The following is a 22315-nucleotide window of genomic DNA, read 5'->3' on the forward strand; positions in this document are numbered from 1 at the left end:
TGTCCACTCAATTCAGTATTATTATATTTAAACCTGCTGACTGTAAAATACTATAGACTCCAATACAAAGCAGGTAACATTTTTCAACATCTACTATGTCCTATTTACTGTGCTAGAAGCTTACTATGTAATCCTCATTTTAATAGGTACTAGTGTTATCTCCCAAAAGCTTTAAGAATTCCAACAGCACAAAAAATCTGTTTTCACTTGGTTTATTCTAATGTTTCCTACCAATATGATGTATTCTATGACAATCATTTATTAAAAAATTTATACCAAGTTATTGACAACTTGAAAGGCATACTGCTTTCTCATACTGCACCCACCCTTAACTATGATCTGATTCTATCTGACTCTTAAATTCTTAAAGCTTAATGTCTCTAATAAATGTCTTTCTAAATAAGTGCTGTTTATTATATCACAGGATTTTTGATAGAAAATTGATGGATTTTAAGATATAAAAGGTTGAGAACCGATGTACCAGACAACAAAGGTCAAGAAGATAGAGTGAGAGGGTTGTTCCAAATAAATACAACCTATTTCACAACTTTACCTAGAGCTAGTTTAGGGGTAAAGGTGAGGGAGGAGATAAAGGAAAACAGGCTGTTTTTGTTACCTGTAAAATATTTCTGGTAATGGGAAGAAAACTAGGTATATGGGCAACAGGAGTATGGGAAGCCTCTTAGCTATTTACCATCTACTTTTGATTTAAATCAATACATTAACTATTAAAAATTAATATGTAGAATTTTGAGTTGCTGCTAGTTTTAAAGACAGTATTTGAAACTGATGAGTAAAACAGTAAATATTTAAGCTATGGATTTAAATTTTTCATCAGTACCGCTGAGTATATTCCTTTGGCAACCAAAAATATTACTCCCTAAACTAGGAACATGACTACTATCATGTGGACTGTTCAACTCTAGAATTATACAATCCTGTCTTTTAATTAGCTAATGGCTGAAAAAAAAAGTAAAGGCGATCCTGTACAAGATAGAATCTTTATAAACTTACTCAAGAGCCAGTTGGAGACCAGCTCCATAAAAATAACAATTTAGGTCCCTGGAATACAATATAGGAGGCCAAGATGGCCAAATCTTTAGACTTGCTTTCATTTCAAGAAAAGCTTCCCACCACCGTCCAAAATTGTTCCAGCAACTACCACTTCTTAAACTTTAACAGCAAGCTCTTCAACAAGGGCACAGGAAACCCAAACAGCTGTATCAAGAATGACTTTTGGTCAGGAAATGAGTTTCTGATCAGAGTGGTAAACTGAAAGTTCTTTTTTATACCTATTACTAATTTGAGATATACTATTTACTCCTTTGATGAAAGTCCTCCCCAACCAAGCTCCTTTCATGAAGGGAAGAAAAGAATAGAGTATTTAAATGTGTAATTTCAATAGCAAAGAATTTATATATTTTAGTTTGGAGTTGTTAATTTTTTTTTTTTTTTTTTTTTTTTTTTTGCGGTACGCAGGCCTCTCACCACCGTGGTCTCTCCCACTGCGGAGCACAGGCCCCGGGCACGCAGGCCCAGCGGCCACGGCCCACAGGCCCAGCCGCTCCACGGCACGCGGGATCCTCCCAGACCGGGGCACGAACCCGCGTCGCCTGCATCGGCAGGCGGACCCTCAACCACTGCGCCACCAGGGAAGCCCAGGAGTTGTTAATTTTATCGAATGTTGGCTAAGGTCAAATGCTAAGTACTTATTCCAGATCTGTTTCTTAAATATAAAAAAGATTTCTAGGGAAAAATGCTGGCATAGAGATAGGATCACAAAACTCCATACACTCAAACTTAATGAAATGAAGAAAAATAAAAAGTTACTTTATGTACTTTTTGGCATGTTTAAATGTTTCATACTGTAAAATTTGAAAATTAATTAAAAACAATAAAATATCAAAGAAAAATATCACCTGGAGAAAAGAAAGCAGAAGTATACAGAATTTCATTTAAAAATCTAACTATTCCATTTCTTACCCTTCAAAAAATACAAGAGGTAAATGAAAAGTTCTGAAATCTTTCTCTGATACCAACTTTTCAGAGAAGATGAATGAGGGGGATAGACAAGCAGTCAAAGTGGAAGGACTCATATAGAGTAAAAGCTACTCTCACCTCAACTGGCCATCAGACATTTAAAAAAAACTGTCAGGTTTACCATGTCATTTTTCCCTAACAAGGAGAAGTATGGCAGATGACTCAAAAATACATATAAATGGCTTAAAGCTAATTAATTCCAGCAATAAGTAAGATTTATCAGAACAGAAAGACAAAAGACAAAAACACTAAGAAGTAAAAACCATGGGAAACAGGTGGGAAGAAAGAAGGAAGAAATTTCTATTTGAAGTTCCCCTTCTCAGCTGTGAATTAAGAGTGCCATGGCCAATAACCAGATGTTCACCTATCTTTAACCCTCTGCTAGTAAATGTAAATAATTAATAGTAATTACTTATTGACAGTGTTTCAGTCATTATTCTTAGCATTTCAAATGCATTACCCCAATTTAACCCTTACAACAATCCTATGAGGTATAATATCCCATTAACAAATGAGGAAACTGAGGCAAAGAGGTAATGTGCCCAAAATTACAAAGCTAAAAAATGGTGGAGCCAAGATTCAAAACCAAGCCATCTGATTCAAAGCCAGAGCTCTTGGCCAATGAAAAGAAAAGAGAGTTTACAATATTAATTTATATCATGAAAAGGTTCGGTCAGGGAAAAAAATATTAATCAAGACATTGAGCATTCTGTAACAATAAGCAATATCAACCATAAGAAAGACATAATGGGGCTTCCCTGGTGGCGCAGTGGTTGAGAGTCTGCCTGCCGATGCAGGGGACACAGGTTCGTGCCCCGGTCCGGGAAGATCCCACATACCGCGGAGCGGCTCGGCCTGTGAGCCATGGCCGCTGAGCCTGCACGTCCGGAGCCTGTGCTCCACAACGGGAGAGGCCACAACAGTGAGAGGCCCGCGTACCGCAAAAAAAAAAAAAAAAAAAAAGACATAATGAACATAAATAAAGTGGCCTATATGGAAACTGAATAATATAATTAATAAGGCTGAATTAATACGTAATGAATTCTTTATCTAAAAGTAAAGACTGTACCTCATTTTCAAATACAGAGAATTAAGAAAAAAACAAATCAAAGGCGACAACAAAAATTTAAATGAAGTTTCCAAAAACCTATTAGTCTATACTATAATGCAATAAAACTAGAAATTAAAGTTTTACTAGGAAAAGAAACTTTAACCATTTAGAAGTTAAAAACAAAACAAAATGCTCTCATATGCTAAACAGGATATCAAAACTGAAACTGAATATCTTGAAAATACAAATAATGGAAACATATACTAGCCAAAGCTGAGCTCAGAAGATAAATCTTGGCATAAAACACTAAACAGTAAATATCACAAATACAAAATTAAGCATTCATCTTCAGAGTCCAGAAAAAGAACAATACACATGCCAGGAAGGCAGAAGAAAGGCAAAAACAGAGCAAAGTCAGAGGGCAATGAACTAGAAAAAAAAAACAAAACAGTAAAATTAATTCAACACCTTAAAAAATTTTAATATACTATATAACCTAATAAATTTAATCAAACACAAATATACAATATTAAAAATAAGAATAGAGGGCTTCCCTGGTGGCACAGTGGTTAAGAATCCTCCTGCCAATGCAGGGGACATAGGTTCAAGCACTGGTCCGGGAAGATCCCACATGCCATGGAACAACTAAGCCCGTGTGCCACAACTACTGAGCCTGCGCTCTAGAGCCCGTGAGCCACAACTACTAAGCCCGTGTGCCACAACTAATGAAGCCCGCGTGCCTAGATCCCATCCTCCGCAACAAGAGAAGCCACCACAATGAGAAGCCCACGCACCGCAACGAAGAGTCGCCCCCACTCACCACAACTAGAGAAAGCCCACACACAGCAACGAAGACCCAACACAGCCAAAAATAAATAAATTAAAATAAATAAATAAAAATGAGAATAGAAAAACAACTGCAGATATACAAAAAATTAAAAGAATTATAGAAGAGTACTTTGTGAAACTCTATGAAAATACACTTGAAAATTTGGATGAAGTGGATTATATTCTAGGAAACAAAAAACTGAACAAAAGAAATAGAAATCAAAAAAGACCAAGAGCCATGGAATAAACAGATTTACTAAAGAGCTATAATCCAAAATCATACTAGTCAGCTTCACAGGGAAAATTCTTTCAGACCGAAGTAACAGATAATAGAGATGATATTTACACCATGCCAGAGCAGAGGAAGGAAATCTTGCAAAATCTTTTTATGAAGCAAATATAACACAGAAATCTAAGGATTACAATATGAGAAAGAAAAAATTTCAGACCTCATTTCTGAATATTGAAACAAATATAATAAATTTTAAACACTTCAACTGCCACTGTATTTTTTTAAAAAGAACTCCATAAATGAATAGTATTCATTCCAGAAATGTAATTATGACCAATTATTAAGTAATCTATTAAAAAATTCACCAAATTATAGGTTATGAGTCAAAACAACCTTCATTTCAAAGATGAAATGGCATTTCAAACATAATGAATCACTCTTCATTTAAAAAAAAAGAAAAACAATTGGTAAAATATGCACGTATGCTTGATGCTACCCTTGTCAGAGTGAACACACTACCTTTTTTTAAATTGAGGTATAACTGACATACAACATTATATTAGTTTTGGGTGTACAACATAATTCAATATTTGTATATACTGCTAAATGATCACCACAGTAAGTCTAGTGAACATCTGTTACCATACATACTTACATAAAGTTTTTTCCTTGTGATGAGAACTTTTAAGATTTTCTTTCTTAGCAACTTTCGAATATGCAATACAATATTATCAAGTATAGGTGCCATGCTGTACATTACATCCCCATGACTTTAGTACTGGAAGTTTGTACTTTTTGAATCCCTTCACCCATATCAACTACTCTCAACCCCCCTCCATCCCTGGAAACCACCAATCTGTTCTCTGCATCTATGAGACGGTGGGTTTGTTGTTTTGTTTTAGATTCCACATGTAAGTGATATAATACCGTATTTTTTATCTGACTTATTTCACTTAGCATAATACCCTCAGGGTCCATCCATGTTGTCACAGATGGCAAGACTTCCTCCTTTTTTATGGTTGAATAATATTTTTTATCTATTCATTTTTTTGATCCATTCATGCATTAGTGGACACTTAGGTTGTACCCCTATCTTGGTTATTTTAAATTCCACAATGAACATGAGGGTATGTATATCTTTTTGAGCTACTGTTTTCATTTCTTTTGGATAGATGCTCAGAAGTGGAACTGCTAAATAATATGGTAGTTCTATTTTTAACTTTTTGAGGAACCGCCATACTGTTTTCTGTAGTAGCTGCACCAATTTACATTCCCACAAACAGTGCACATCCTCACCAATACTTTTACCTCTCGTGCTTTTGATAACAGCCTTTCTACAGGTATGAGGTGATAGCTCATTGTGGTTTTGATTTGAGTTTCCCTGATGATTGGTGATGTTGAACACATTTTCATGTGTCTGTTAGCCATCTGTACATCTTTGGAAGAATGTCTGTTCAGATCCTCTGCCTGTTTTTTAATTAGATTGTTCGGTTTTTTTGCTGTTGAGTTCTATGAGTTCTTTATGTATCTTGTATATAAACCCCTTATAGGATATATAATATGCAAGTATTTTTTCGACATTTAGTAGGTTGCCTTACATTTTGTCAATTGTTTCCTTTCATGTGCAGAAGCTTTTTAGTTTGATGTAGTTCCACCTGTTTATTTTTTCTCTTGTTGTCTTTGCTTTGAGGTTCAAATCAAAAAATCATCACCCAGACTCATGTCAAGGAGTCTTACCGCCTATGTTTTCTTTTAGGATTTCAATGGCTTCAGATCTTACATTCAAGTCCTTTTTTTTTTTTTTTTTTGCCCTTTTGGAATATCACCAATTACTGGTTCTTTTATTTTCTTGAACTAGTTGATGTTGAATCTAATACATAGAGGGAAAAAAATGCCAAGCCATGCTTTTGAAAAATGGGTCTTACATTGTTCTTTTTTTAAACTGAAGTATAGTTGATTTATAATATTGCATTATTTTCAGGTGTACAGCAAAGTGATTCATAAATACATATATATTTTTTCAGATTCTTTTCCATTATAGGTTATTACAAGATACTGAATATAGTTCCCTGTGCTATACAGTAAGACTTTGTTGTTTATATATATATATATATATATATATATATATATATATATAGTAGTTTGTATCTGCTAATCCCAAACTCCTAATTTATCCCTCCCCCCTTTCCTCTTTTGTAATCATAAGTTTGCTTTCAGTGTCTTTGAGTCAGTTTCTGTTTTGTAAATAAGTTCATTTGTATAATTTTTTAGATTCCACATAAGTGATATCATAATATTTGTCTTTCACTGTCAGGCTTACTTTATTAGTATGATAATTTCTACGTATATCCACGTTGCTGCAAATGGCAATATTTCATTCTTCCTTATGGCTAAGTAATATTCCATTATATAATATATACCACATCTTCTTCATCCATTCATCTGTTGATGTACACTTAGTTGCTTCCATGTCTTGACTATTGTAAATAGTGCTGCTATGAACATTGGGATACATGTATCTTTTCGAATTAGCGTTTTTGTCTTTTCTGGATATATACCCAGGAGTGGGATTGCTGGATCATATGGTAGCTCTATTTTTAGTTTTTTAAGGAACCTCCGTACTATTCTCCATAATTGCTGTACCAATTTACATTCCCACCAACAGTGTAGGAGGGTTCCCTTTTCTCCACACCCTCTCCAGCATTTATTATTTGTAGACTTTTTGATGATGGCCATTCTGACTGGTGTGAGGTGATACCTCATCGTAATTTTGATTTGCATTTCTCTAATAATTAGGCATGTTGAGCATCTTTTCATGTGCCTGTTGGCCATCTGTATGTCTTCTTTGGAGAAATGTCTATTTAGGTCTTCTGCCCATTTTTTGATTGGGTTGTTTGTTTTTTTGTTATTGAGTTGTATGAGTGTCTTTATATTTTGGAAATTAAGCCTCTGTTGGTCACATCATTTGCAAATATTTTCTCCCATTCCATAGGTTGTCTTTTCATTTTCTTTATTGTTTCTTCTGCTGTGAAAAGCTTTTAAGTTTCATTAGGTCTCATTTGTTTATTTTTGCTTTTATTTCTTTTGCCTTAAGAGAGACTGACCTAAGAAAACATTGGTATGATTTATGTCAGAGAATGTTTTGCCTATATTCTCTTCTAGGAGTTTTATGGCATCACATCTTATATTTAAGTCTTTAAGCCATTTCAAATTTATTTTTGTGTATGGTGTGAGGGAGTGTTCTAACTTCATTGATTTACATGTGGCTGTCCAAGTTTCCCAACACCACTTGCTGAAGAGACTGTCTTTTCTCCATTGTATATTCTTGCCTCCTTTGTCAAAGATATAATTGACCATAGGTGTGTGGGTTTATTTCTGGGCTCTCTATTCTGCTCTCTATTGATTCATATGCCTGTTTGTGTGCCAGTACCAAACTTTTTTGATTACTGTAGCACTGCAGTATTGTGTGAAGTCTGGGAGGGTTATGCCTATACCTTTGTTCTTTTTCCTCAGGATTGCTTTGGCAATTCTGGGTCCTTTGTGGTTCCATATAAATTTTAGTATTATTTGTTATAATTCTGTGAAAAATGTCATGGGTAATATGACAGGGATCACATACAATCTGTAGATTGCTCTGGGTAGTATGGACATTTTAATGATATTAATTCTTCCAATCCAAGAGCCTGGGATATCTTTCCATTTCTTTGAATCACCTTCAGTTTCCTTAATCAATGTTTTATAGTTCTCAGCACATAAGTCTTTCACCTCCTTGGTCAGGTTTATTCCTAGGTATTTTTTTTCTTTTTTGGACGCGATCTTAAATGGGATTTTTCTTTTACTTTCCCTTTCTGATATTTCACTGTTAATGTAAAGGAATGCAACGGATTTCTGTATGTTAATCTTGTACCCTGCTACCCTGCTTATTTGGTTTATCAGTTCTAATAGTTTTTGTGTGGAGTCTTTAGGGTTTTCTACATAAAGTATCATGTCATTTGCATATAATGACAATTTTACCTCTTCCCTTCCAATTTGGATACCTTTTATTTCTTTTTCTTGTCTGACTGGTGTGGCCAGGACTTCCGATACTGCATTGAATAGAAGTGGTGGCAGTGGGCATCCTTGTCTTGTGCCAGATTTTAGAGGGAAGGCTTTCAGCTTTTCACTGTTGAGTATTATATTGGCTGTGGGTTTGTCATAAATGGCTTTTATTATGTTGAGATATACTCCCCCTATACCCTCTTTGGTGAGTTTCTTTTTACCATGAATGAATGTTGAATTTTATCAAATGCTTTTTCGGCATCCATTGAGATGAACGTGATTTCTGTCTTCTCTCTTGTTGCTGTGGTGTTACCACAATGATTTGCTATGTTGAACATCCTTAATCCGTTCTGAGTTAATTTTTGTGTATGGTGTAAGACAGTGGCTCAGTTTCATTCTTTTGCATGTGGTTGTCCAGTTTTCCCAACACCATTTACTGAAGAGACTATCCTTTTCCCACTGTATATTCTTGGCTCCTTTGTCATAAATTAATTGACCATATATATGTGGGTTTATTTCTGGGCTCTCTATTCTGTTCCATTGATCTATGTGTCTGTTTTTATGCCTATACGGTTTTGATTACTACAGCTTTGTAACATAATTTCAGATCAGGGAGTACGATGCCTCCAGCTTTGTTCTTTCTCAAGATTGCTTTGGCTATGGATCTTCTGTGGTTCCATACAAATTTCAGACTTGGTGAGTTCTGTGAAAATGCCACTGGAATTTTGATAGGTATTGCACTGAATCTGTAGATTGCTTTGAATAGTATGGACATTTTAACAGTATTAATACTTCCAATCCATTAGCATGAAATATCTTTCCACTTATTTGTTTCTTTAATTTATTTCATCAATGTCTTATAGTTTTCAGCATACAGGTCTTTCACCTTCTTGGTTAAATTTATTCCTAGATATTTTATTATTTTTGATGCAACTGTAAATGAATTGTTTTCTTAATTTCTCTGATAGTTTGATATTAGTGTATAGAAATGCAACAGATTTCTGTATCTTGATTTTGTATCCTGCAAATTTACCAAATTCATTTATTAATTCTAACAGTTTTCTGGTGGAGTCTTTAGGGTTTTCTATATATAGTATATTATCATTTGCAAATAGTGACAGTTTTAATTCTTCCTTTCCAATTTGGATGCCTTTATTTTTCTTCCCTAATTGCTCTGGGTGAGACTTGCAATACTATGTCAAATAAAGTGGCAAGATTCAGCATCCCTGTCTTGTTCCTATCTTAGAGGAAATGCTTTCAATTTTTCATCATTGAGTATGATGTTAGCTGTGGTCTTATCATATATGGCCTATATTATGTTGAGGTATGTTCTCTTTATACACACTTTGTTGAGAGATGTTGAATTTTGTCAAATGTTTTTTCTGCGTCTATTGAGATGATTGTATAATTTTTATCCTTCATTTTGTTAATGTAGTGTACCATAATGACTGATTTGCAGATGTTGGACCATCCTTGCATCCCTGGAATAAATCCCACTTGATCATGGTGTATGATCCTTTTAATGTATTGTTGAATTTGATTTGCTAATATTACACTGAGGATTTTTACATTGATGTTCATCAGGGATACTGGCCTGTAATTTTCTTTCTTGTGGTGTTATTTGTCTAGTTTTGGTGCACCAGCTCTTTAAAGCTTCTTCCCAAAGCAAGTCTCATGGCCACACTTAACTTCAAGTGGGCAGAGAAGTATAACGTTATCATATGTCAAGGAGAGAGGATGAGAATATTTGTTAACAGCTCTAATCATTACTATACCTGCGAAGTCAGAGGAAACACCTCTGATTATTACTCTATATTACTTTTATTGTTTGACCACTTTACAAAGAGCATATGTTACTTTATCATTTAAAATCACATTCACATGTAGATTTCGTATCTGTCCATAGATGAAGATTTATACTTTGGACTGTGGGGTGAAAACTGAGGAAATGCTACTGTCTGATTATAGTAACCTTAACTACAAGTTCAGTTTTAAGTGTCAGTAATAAACTTGTTTAAAAAGGTTGTATCAGCAGGGTTAATGTAATAAAGTAACATCAAATTCTACAAATGGTTTTTAGTTTTTCTATTAAGCTACACAGATTAGTCTAATAAACTGGCAATTATCCATCTCCCCATTGGCCTCAAAAATGTGAAGCTGTCTCTTTTAGTCCTCAGAATAAATATGTGTATGTGCAACCTGGGTACTATTAACTGCAATTTGTAAAAAAGGAAACTGAAGTGTGAGACACATAGCAGTTAATTCAATGGGCCATGATTTTGCCCCCAACATTTTATTTTAAAAATTCAAACAGAAGAGTTGAAAAAACTTCTCAGTGCATACTCAGAAAGCCAACACTTAGAATCTATATTTAACATTTTGCTACGTTTGCTTCATCACATATATATTCATCTATCTATCATCTATTGATCTCATTTTTTTACTCATTTCAAAGTAAGTTGCAGATAGCAGTATCCTTCACCTCTAAACATCTTAATTAGATTTCAATATTTATATTCTATATTTTAAAAGTTAAGTTATATATTAGAATGCACAACTGTATACTTGTGTAAGTTCTAATAAATACATCCACCCATGTAGCCAAAATCTCTATCAAGATATACAACAATTCCATTATCCCAGGAAGTTCCCTCACATTGGGCCTTGATTTGAACACAAGATCTGTCTCTAAAGTCCATAGTCTTTCCCACAACACTATGCTACTTCTTTTAAAAAGGCCCAATGTATAAATACATTAAACAATAAGAATTCTATTTCTAACCCTCAATAATTAAGGTAGCTGAAATATGGAAATATGAAAGGTAGAAAATACTAGAGATTCCCTCCACTAAAGCCAGACAGCCTAGGTATTTAATATCTGTAGCACAATGACGGTACCACTTTCTGTTTACTAATTTCCACTGAATAAATAAAAATATCTACTTCCTTCCCCAAGAGTTAAAGAATTAATCAAGGAGGTATGGGCATGACAATAACAACCATTACATATGTTCATCTCTTATACCTTCAATTAAACTAATAATGCTTCCGGGCAAGACCATTTCTTAGGCTTGTAAGGCAAGTACTAGGTCAAGTGCAATACACTTTAGTGATTACTATGAGAGGCAGTGAGGAACTGGAGAAAACACAAAACCTTTGGAATCAGCCAAATCTGGATTCAGATCTCTTCATATTTATTTAGCTATATAACCATGTACAAGTTAAACTTCTCTAAGCCTCAGTATATCATATGTAAAATGAGGCCTATATTTGGCCTTCCTATCAATGTCAGGTTTCTCAAATAGACGATCTACGAGCAGACCCAGGCAAGAGAAGCCCCTACCCTGGACTTCAGGCTTTTGGGGGAATTTTATGTAACAGTTTGTTAATTTAACTTAGTATGTATATGGTATGTAGATCTACATTTATATTTGCTCCAGATCCTGCAGATGTTACAAATGGGCCTGTCTGTATCTACTACTAATAATCTAACATGTGTATTGCCATATTCACTTCAAATATTACCCTATTTAGTCATACAACATTATCATGAGTTAGGTTTCATTAATCCCATTGTGCAGATAAAGAAACAGATGTGGTTAAGAAACCTACCCAGCGCCCTTATCTTCTATCACTATATCACTCTCTTCTTAACTCCCAAATATCTGAGCTTTCTTCTCTAACATATTATCAATATTTTACTCTCCAAGACAATATGCCCCTAATCCCTAAATCTAGTCCCTATTTTCCATGACCTCTTGGTAGCACCTGATACTGTTAATAATTTTTCCTTTCTTAAAACAACTTTCCCTTTGGTTTCTAAGGCTAGACTATTTCTTCTCTTAGCTTTTGCTCTTTTTCTGTCTCCTCTTGTTAGAGTTTTGGTGAAGAATGAATAAGATAATGTTTTTGGAGAGTGTCAGCATAAAGCATATATTCAATAAAAGGTAGGGTTTCTTTTTAACCTAAAAAGAATAGCTACCATTTTTAAGAATGATGTCAATTACTCTACTAGGTGATACACACACATGCACACACACTATTCCATTTATCCTAAAAGCACCATAAAATTGAAGTTCAGATTGGCTGACAAATTAACCTGTATTAGAAACCTGGCTCCAACAATTCCTAGGTTTATGATACTAAGTCACTTAACTTCCCTGAGCTTCTGCTTCTCCATCGTGTAATTTTATAACGTTCTTGTGAGAATTAAATGAAAACACAGGATATAAAAACACAAAGTACATGGTACACAGTCAGTAAATGTTAAATTCCTTTCTCTTCTTGTTGCTACCAGGTGAATACATTAATTTTTTATCCTTCCCTTGTGTGCATTTCTAAAAACTAAGTCCTTGATCTCTTGACCTTCTTTCTTTATACTCTATACCTACACTCTTCACACTTGTGAGTCCAACTCCTCCAGAAAGATAGTTTTGAATTATCTGTGACCATTTCTAAGTGTGCAGGTCCACATCTCTAAGTTTTGCTAGTTCTTTCTACTTGAGAATCCCACTGCCTACCATATCAAACTGCTCCTTTCCCTCACAAAGAATGGAAAGCAAAAGACTGGGAGTGGGTGACATAAAACAGACAAAACTGATAGGATGCATGATAAAGAAGCTAATTTTATGGTTTCAAGCTTGCCTGAGAAAATTACAAAACTGGAGAAGATTCTCATAGATCATGTCCAAAATTTTCTCCCCTTTTCCTCGTTCTTCAGACATGAAACTCTAATCCTTCTATTTCCCTAACCCACAAAGCCAAAAATGTTCTCATTCCATTGAATTCCCTTACATTTAAATGCTCCATTCATCTAACACCTAATAATACTCTATCTTCTATTACCAATTTTCTTACATTTACATCTTATCTTCCTAACTATGCTGTAAGGCCAATAACCATCTCTTATACTTTTAGTATTCTTCATAATGCTAATCGACTACTGCTATAAAGATATGGTCAAGAATTCAGAAATTATAAATTGAGATGCTTTCAGATCTTTTTCTGACATGGAAGGAAGACTTTTCAAGTCAAAAGCTCTGATCCACAAATAGAGAAGGTGTGACAAACAGGAAATTTTCTATTTCTCTCTCAAGGATTTTAGTTTTGGCTTTAAACAGAAAAAAAAATCCTTTAACATATATTTCCTTAGCCATGTGTTAATACTTTATAAATTATTTCCAGGAACTGTGCAAGCTTTTCTTCAAAAATTACTTATACCAGCATACCTTGGAGATACTGCAGGTTCGGTTCCAGACCACCACAATAAAGCAAATATCGCAATAAAGAGTCACACAAATTTTTGGTTTCCCAGTGCATATAAAATTTATGTTTATACTATTACTGTATTCTATTAAAGTGTTCAATGGCATTACATCCTAAAAAAACAATATACATACCTTAATTAAAAATACTTTATTGCTAAAAAATGCTAATCATCACCTGAGCCTTCAGCAAGTCATAATCTTTTTATAATAGTAACACAAAGATCACTGATGACGGATCCCTATAACTAATATAATAAGAATGAAAAAGTTTGAAATATTTAAAGAATTGCCAGAATGTGACAGAGACATAAAGTGAGCAAATGCTGTTGGAAAAAAGACGCCGATAGCCTTGCTCCATGCAAGATTGCCAAAAACCTTCAATTTGTAAAAAAACACAATATCTGAGAAGCATAGTAAAGCAAAGCACAGTAAAACGAGTCATGCCTGTATTTTCTCATACAGTTACTAGTCATTAATTTCTGTAGGAAAATAATTCCTAAAACTATAAGTCTCAAAAACCACACAATGTAGACTGATATGCTATTTATTAAATATTAAATAATTTTAAAACTTTCAAAACTGAGATGATAAAAATACTTAGTCTAAAGTTTATTAAAAGAAATGGCTTTCGGGCTTCCCTGGTGGCGCAGTGGTTGAGAGTCCGCCTGCCAATGCAGGGGACACGGGTTCGTGCCCTGGTCCGGGAGGATCCCACATGCCGCGGAGCAGCTGGGCCCGCGAGCCATGGCCGCTGAGCCTGCGTGTCCGGAGCCTGTGCTCCACAACGGGAGAGGCCACAGCAGTGAGAGGCCCGCGTACCGCAAAAAAAGAAAAGAAAAAAAAAAGAAATGGCTTTCTTCTTTGGTTGAATGTATTTAATAACTGGGAAAATTTGATTAAATTAATTTTCTTTACTGTGATAAAAATAGAACTGCAGGATAATAAAACTGATTTTGATTTGCTTATTTTACCTGAGTAGCTTTATCTTTCATGCATGAAGGGTAATGAACATGAGGATCTCGTGGCCACTGTCCTGTGAGATAAGGTCCTGTTATCGTATCCAAAGAAGAGGTTCGCCTTATTGTACCAGAGGTTCGAACTTGATGAGATTTTGGCCTGTCCACTATAAAAAAGTGAAAAAAGATTAGTCACTAATGAATAAAGTAAAACTTAAAATTATTTAACCTTCATAGTTTGTAAAATATCACTCTGTCAATTTTTCCTACAATATATATTTACCCTAATAGCCCTCCTGCATGATGTGATGAAATTTATAGACCCTCTCCCAAAGGAAAATACATTCACATATTAAATTTTGCATACACTTCCAGGGCTGTCACACCCTACAAAGCCCATCCATTTTAGAGACCTATTCTAAAACCTGTATATCATCTCCACTGCCATTACTTTAATTAAGACTTCATCATGTCTCAACTGCCAGTTTCCTAAATGCTATCTCTGCATCCACCCTAACTAAATCTTACAGTGCCACCTCCCTCCACTGCTTAAAAACATTTCCATGGTTATTCACTGTCTTTAACTTAAAGCCCATTATTTTTCACAATTCAGCTCCCATATACATCAATACTTGATGTCTTGCTACTCCTCCATAAACCCATGTTAACTACTAAATGCCATACAAACTAACTGCAATTTCCCAAATGTAAAACACTCACTTCTCTGCCTCTATACTTTCTATTATCTCCTGCACCTAAAATGTTCTCCTTCCCTGTTCACTTGACAAAAACTTATCTTCAAGATCAGCTCAGGTGTCACACTGCCTCTGTGAAACCTTTCCCAATGCCCTTCTTTTCTCCATCTCTGTCCTTTTTAAAGATATATGCACTCTCTGCTTGCGTGGAGCCCTAAATTTGTCTTTCTTCCCCAACTAGAGCATAAGTTTGGTCCCTACAGATTGAAAAGAAGTTGATGCTCAATACTTATGAATGAATTTATTCACAGCTACACAAAAATAACATGTATTAAGAATCTTACATTTTAATTCAGCTTCCTCATTTATGGATGAAGAATTTGAAGCCCAGGGGGATAAAATTAAATTGTCCAATGAAACAGAACTGCTAACAGGTGATAGAGGTAAAAAGGAACCAAGATCTCCAGACATTCTACACAGTTCAATCAACCTACTATAATAATCTACTTCTCCTCTCCATATAGGTACCATAGGTACCTCTGCTGAAAATTAAAATGATCATACTGAACTCTATAGTTTCTTTACAAAGAAACTATAAAGGATTTTTCATACATGCATCTCAAATAAGTTACTACTAATGTGCATTGAATAATAAAATCCAGTGGATTACAAGCACCAAGGCTCAGTCTTACTCAGAGTTATATCTCACATCAAACAAAATGTCTTGCACATTACAGAGGGCCAAGAAACATGTGTTATTGAATACTGTCCTTTAACTATCCTTCTGAAACCAAAATACAAAATTGGGTTTTTTAAATTGGAAAACAAAAGAAAATGCAGCATACTGTGAACTATCATGTTATTTACATACAGTTGTCCTCAGTTCTGTGCGGGACTGGTTCTAGGACCCTCACGGATACCAGAATCTGAGGAAGCTCAAGTCCCTTACATTTGGCCATCCACCTCTCCAGGTTCCACATCCTTGGACACAGAGGGCTGGAGGGCCAATTTTATCTTAAAACTGCAGTTCTGATTTCTTCTTTGACCCAAGAGTGTTAGAGAAGATCTGAGAATTACAAAATTTCCTCCCTATCTTTATTAGCTCTAATTTTATTTTGCCATAGGCAGAGAGTCAGGACAATCTATTTCTACTCTTTGGAATCACCTGAAATTTTATTTGTAACCAAAAATCATGGTCAGTTTTTATAAATATTTCATGAGTCATGGAGAACATATATTTTCTGTTTTCAGAATAGTTATTTTTCTTGTACATCAGCTGAAATAAAAATATAGAATATAGTAATAATAAAATTATTAGCTTTATCTGTCACAGACTTAGAGAACTACTCTAAAATTTCTAAACTACTCTTAAGATATAACAATTCTCTTTATCTCTTGCAATTTTTATCATTTAAATTTAGTTCTGGGGAATTCCCTGGCAGTCCAGTGGTTAGGATTCTGCACTTCCACTACAGGGGGCATGCGTTCAATCCCTGGTCATCGGGGGAACTAAGATCCCGCAAGCTGTGCCGTGTGGCCAAAAACAAGAAACAAACAAAAAAAAGTTTATAGAAATTTAGTTCTGTATAATTTGGTTACATATTGATTCATGACATCATCATTATGGCTTATATGCTTCACCATTGTAGTCTGTTCCATTTATTACTTTTAAGCTCTGTCAAATTGAACATTATCACCCCTTTATGCTTTCTTTCTATTATAATGTATCTGGTTTGCCTATTCTTTTATTTTCAATTTCTTTCAATCATGCTATTTAGGTGTCACTCTTGTATACTGTATGCAATTAGGCTTTTTGAAAAAACTTTAGAGTATGTCTTCTCCTTATAAAAGGTATGTTCATCCCACTTATATTTGTTATAACAAACTTGATTAAACCTGTCACATAACTTTTTTCTTCCTCTTATAATTCTTCCTTGCTACTTGTTTTCTATGTTTTACTGTTTACTTCTTTTTCTCTTTCTTACCTTTTCCCCTACCGTAGGTAATTTAGAAGATATGCAGATTGTTTTTAGTTCTATTACTAGAAGTTACTTCTATTAATTCTTTTAAATATTTTTTCTGGCTATAAAAGCAATATGCACAAATTTTAGCAACTTTAGGAAACACGGAAAATTAACATGTCTCTCATAATCTGATTTATAATAATTTGTTTAAAACTTTTATAAGTTACTTTACATTCCCTGCACCAAGAAAAAAAAAGACAAAAACAGTTTATCCCTTGAAAAAGAACATTTATAGCAGTAAAAAAGGCCTACATAAAGGTCAGCCACAACCAGAAAATGAAAAGCCACCATATGCGAAAAACTTGTGCCTGAACTTTAAACTGCTCCAAACTATTATGAAAGTTGTATGTAGTCTACTTATAGTTATTAAAACCCCTGTTAACTTGGTGAACAATAGGGATCATTTTTATGTTTTATAATAAGTATATAAAGAATATATAAACAAATCCCTTGATACATATAATATTCTAGTCTATACTTTTTTATTATATTGTTCATCACTTTCAAAGGATCCCATTTCTCCCCTTAGTGTCCATTCTCTCTGATTAGCTACTGTCAGAACTGTGGTCTTCAAGTTATTTTGACTGAGTACTCCTAATAGTAAATATCTAAGTATGCAGCAATATGTGCAGTTATTTATTTATAAATGAGGTATATATTATATTACTAATATGTTATATATAGTGTAAACCTAAGTAGAAATTTACACAATATAAAAAATAAAAATATGTATGAAAAAAATGGAAGTTACATTTTCTTCCTGTATCTCATAAGTGAGTGGCCTTACTTCAGTGTGAAGACCACTGGGATAAGGGACTTTAAATTGGGTGCTCCCAAGTCCCAAGGACCAGTGGCGGCCATCAACTTGGACTCTGAAAACCTAGGCTCCAACATTTGGTGTAGAAACACTCACTTTGTGCTGAGTATCAGAGGGGGGCATTCTTACCAATGAGAGAGCCAAGAAACAGATTTGGCAACCATTTTCTGGGACAGCACGGACTGGCATTTCTGGTGTCATTAAATTCATGAGTTTTCTTGTATTGTCCCTTAACCAAAAGGAGCTTTTGTACTTTTAAATGTTGTATAAATGTGTTATATTGGGTGAGAGCCTGAGGTTTTTGAACTGGAAACTTCCTGAAATTTATATCTCCATGCGGTTACCATAAACATAATGTAATAAAAGGGAAAAATATGAATTGGGTGCTAAATTCAATCTACAGATTGGCCAGTTAGCTCTAATTCTGTGATACACTGCTATTGCTTAATTGTGTTAAGAATGTGTAAACAAGCATCACACATTACCAATACCAAAAAAACAAAAACGGTCTGCCTTAAATAGAAAGAATAAGGTAGGACAACATGGTATCGATATCCTGTTATAAAATTCGCTCTACCAGTCATGATTTTTTTAAAAAATTATAGTATATGAAGTAAATATACTTGAAAGGTTATATTTCAAACATATGCTTTAAAAGATTCTCACCAATGCTCACACAAGGAAAATTTCAAAGATATGTACTTGTTAATAAATTTCCACGTAAATTATTTGAAGGGTAAAAATCCAAAATAAGTTTAAAAATTGGCAAGGATAGTACTCTTCCAAGATATGATAAGCCATAATAACCCCACTTAACCAAATATCAGTAGGGCCTTATTTACCAACAGATTCATCATAAGCAGTGCGATTCTATTTTAACAAGATGAGTTATTCCTATTATCCAAACTATCATGGCAATGAGTTAGATTTTAACTGCCTCAACATCTAAGCCTTGATTCTCCCAAATTTTTATTTATTTAATTTGTGGTATTATCACCTACCAATTCAGGTTTTACAATTTAGTGCAACAATAAAAATCAACACTGGTTTTGCATTATAGTAGTCCCCTCTTATCCTCAGTTTCACTTTCCACAGTCAACCATGGTCTGAAAATATTAAATGGAAAATTCCAGAAATAATTCATAAGTTTAAGACTGGGGGGCAGAGTCAAGATGGCAGACTAGGAGAACATAGAATTCACATCTCCGCACAACTAGGGCACCTACCAGGCACCGGTGAGGGACCACAGACACCTAAGGGGACGGGAGAAACCTCCAGTGACCAGGTAGAACGTGGGGCATGAGGGGAGTGAGAGGGGGAGAAGAAGTGGAGGTGGGATGGGACTGGTGCCCCTGAGAGGTAGCTGGGGGAGGGGAAGGGATTCCACCCCCAAAGGGGGAAATTGGGGGACCATTGGGAGGGCAGAGGATCAAAAGGGAGCATGGCCAGGTCTCCCCTGCCCACTTGGGCCTCCGGGAGCCTGCTGAGATCCCGGTCCTGATCCTCTGCCCACGAAGGTCCCCTCCAGCTGCATGGGTCCTGAGGGAGGGAAGGGAAAGCAAAAGTAAAGGCCAGACCTATGGGACTGGAACCCCTGAGGGGTGGCTGGGGGAGGAGTTCCTACACCCAGCGGGACACACCCATGGTTAGGGGTCCAGCGGGGACTGGGGAGACCCCGGGGGACATGGGGAGTGGGGGCGTGGAGGAATGGAAGGGAACGCGGCCAGTGCTTTCCCTGTCCACTTAGGCACCAGAGAGCCTGTTGGGCTCCCGGGCCTAATTCTCTGCCCTCAGAGCCTCCCTCCTGCTGCGCAGGGCCCAAGCCCCACCCCCACACCCCCACCCAGGGCCCTACCTCTACACTCAGAGAACCCCTCCAATGAGCTGGACCTAAACCACACCCACACACCCTCACCCACGGCCTTGCCTCCAAACCCCAGAACTCCACACTCTGAAGGCCCTCCTTTGGAGGTGCTGCCTCTCCCCTTCTGTAGGTCCTAAGTAGAGGCTCTGCCCGATGCTTGAACATTACCCGCCCAGGCCCCGCCCCCAAAGCCTTTTCTGGCTGCATGGGTCCTGAGCCTAGGCCCTGCCCCATGCTCAAACAAGTCACCCCCCCGGACCAGCCTAGGTCCCGCCCCACCGTAACCCCTGCCCCTGCCTAAGTTCCACCCCTGCCTAAACTCCTCCCCCCATAGCCAATGCTTTTTTTCCCCTTTTTTTCCTCTTTTAGATTGGGGTTCTGTTTTACCTTGTTGATTAATTGTTCTTCATTCATTTATGTTTATTTTTTTCTAATAAATCTTTTACTTTTCTAATTTTATTTTATTCTTTATACTTTGTTATTGTTCTGCTCCTTTTGGCTTGTTCTGCTCCCCCATCCCCCTTTTTTCTTTTTCTTTTTTCTGTTTTATTTTACCTTGTTGCAGTTGTTTCAATTATATTATTTTTCCTAATATATATATATATTTTTTTTTTTTTTTTTTTTTTTTGCTGTACGCGGGCCTCTCACTGCTGTGGCCTCTCCCGTTGCAGAGCACAGGCTCCGGACACACAGGCTCCGCGGCCATGGCTCGCGGGCCCAGCCGCTCCGCGGCATGTGGGATCTTCCGGGATCGGGGCACGAACCCGTGTCCCCTGCATCGGCAGGCGGACTCTCAACCACTGCGCCACCAGGGAAGCCCCTTAATATATTTTTTATCTTTCTAATTTTATTTTGTTTTTTATTCTTTGTTATTGTATTGCTCCTTTTCTTCTTTTTTTTTTTTTTTTTTTTTTGCCACGCCACAGCCTTATGGGATCTGGTTCCAAGGCCACAGGTTGGGCCCAAGCTCCTGTGGTGGCAGCTCCGAGTCCAAACCGCTGGACTAACAGAGAACCTCAGACCCCAGGGAATATTAATCGGAGTGAGGCCTCCCAGAGGTCCTCATCTCAGCACCAAGACCCAGCTTTATCCAACTGCCTGCAAACTCCAGTGCTGGATGCCTCAGGCCAAACAATCATTAAGACAGGAATACAGCCCCACCCATCAAAAAAAAAAAAATGAAATGACTAAAAACTATATTACAAATGAAGAAGCAAGGTAAAAACGTACAAGACCAAATAAATGAAGATGAAATAGGCAACCTACCTGAAAAAGAATTCAGAGTAATGATAGTAAAGACGATCCAAAATGTCGGAAACAGAATGGAGAAAATAAAAGAAACATTTAACAAGGATCTAGAAGAACTAAAGAGCAAGCAAACAGTGATGAACAATACAATAACTGAAATTTAAAATACTCTAGAAGAAATCAATAGCAGAAAAACTAAGGCAGAAGAACGGATAAGTGAGCTGGAAGATAAAATGGTGGAAATAAATGCCAGGGAGCAGAAAAAAAAGAATGAAAGAATTGAGGACAGTCTCAGAGACCCCTGTGACAATATTAAACGCACCAATATTTGAATTATAGGGGTCCCAGGAGAAGAAGAGAAAAAGAAAGGGTTTGAGAAAATATTTGAAGAGATTATACTCGAAAACTTCCCTAACATGGGAAAGGAAATAGTCAATCAAGTCCAGGAAGTGCAGAGAGTCCCATACAGGATAAACCCAAAGAGAAACATGCCGAGACACATATTAATCAAACTATCAAAAATTAAATACAAAGAAAAAATATTAAAAGCAGCAAGGGAAAGGCAACAAATAACATAAAAGGGAATCCCCATAAGGTTAACAGCTGATCTTTCAGCAGAAACTCTGCAAGCCAGAAGGGAGTGGCAGGACATATTTAAAGTGATGAAGGGGAAAAAACCTACAACCAAGATTACTCTACCCAGCAAGGATCTCATTCAGATTCAATGGAGAAATCAAAAGCTTTACAGACAAGCAAAAGCTAAGAGAATTCAGCACCACCAAACCAGCTTTACAACAAATGCTAAAGGAACTTCTCTAAGTGGGAAACACAGAGAAGAAAAAGACCCACAAAAAGAAACCCAAATCAATTAAGAAAATGGTAATAGGAACATACATATTGATAATCACCTTGAATGTAAATGGATTAAATGCTCCAACCAAGGGGCTTCCCTGGTGGCACAGTGGTTGAGAGTCCGCCTGCTGATGCAGGGGACACGGGTTCGTGCCCCGGTCCGGGAAGATCCCACATGCCGTGGAGCGGCTGGGCCCGTGAGCCATGGCCGCTGAGCCTGCGCGTCCGGAGCCTGTGCTCCGCAACGGGAGAGGCCACAACAGTGAGAGGCCCACGTACAGCAAATAATAATAATAATAATAATGTTTTAAATTGTGCACCATTCTGAGTAGCGTGATGAGAACCATCCTGCTCCATCCAGCCTGGGATGTGAATCATCCCTTTGTCCAGCATATCCCACATG

The 22315-nt window shown here is 36.4% G+C and overlaps 1 protein-coding gene across 2 annotated transcripts in view; it reads right to left on the minus strand.

The window, feature by feature from the left end:
* Nucleotides 1-22315, minus strand: part of GLCCI1 (glucocorticoid induced 1) — a gene marked incomplete at both ends in the record, with an annotated part of 119386 nt that overhangs the window by 69529 nt on the left and 27542 nt on the right. For both annotated transcript variants that reach the window (XM_079711581.1, XM_079711580.1), the window contains one exon: nt 14428-14579. In XM_079711581.1, the coding sequence (XP_079567707.1) occupies nt 14428-14579 (152 nt within the window). The remainder of the gene's footprint in view (nt 1-14427; nt 14580-22315) is intronic.

Source organism: Hyperoodon ampullatus (assembly GCF_949752795.1).
Source record: "Hyperoodon ampullatus genome assembly, chromosome: 9".
In the NCBI taxonomy this organism is placed as follows: Eukaryota; Metazoa; Chordata; class Mammalia; order Artiodactyla; family Ziphiidae; genus Hyperoodon; species Hyperoodon ampullatus.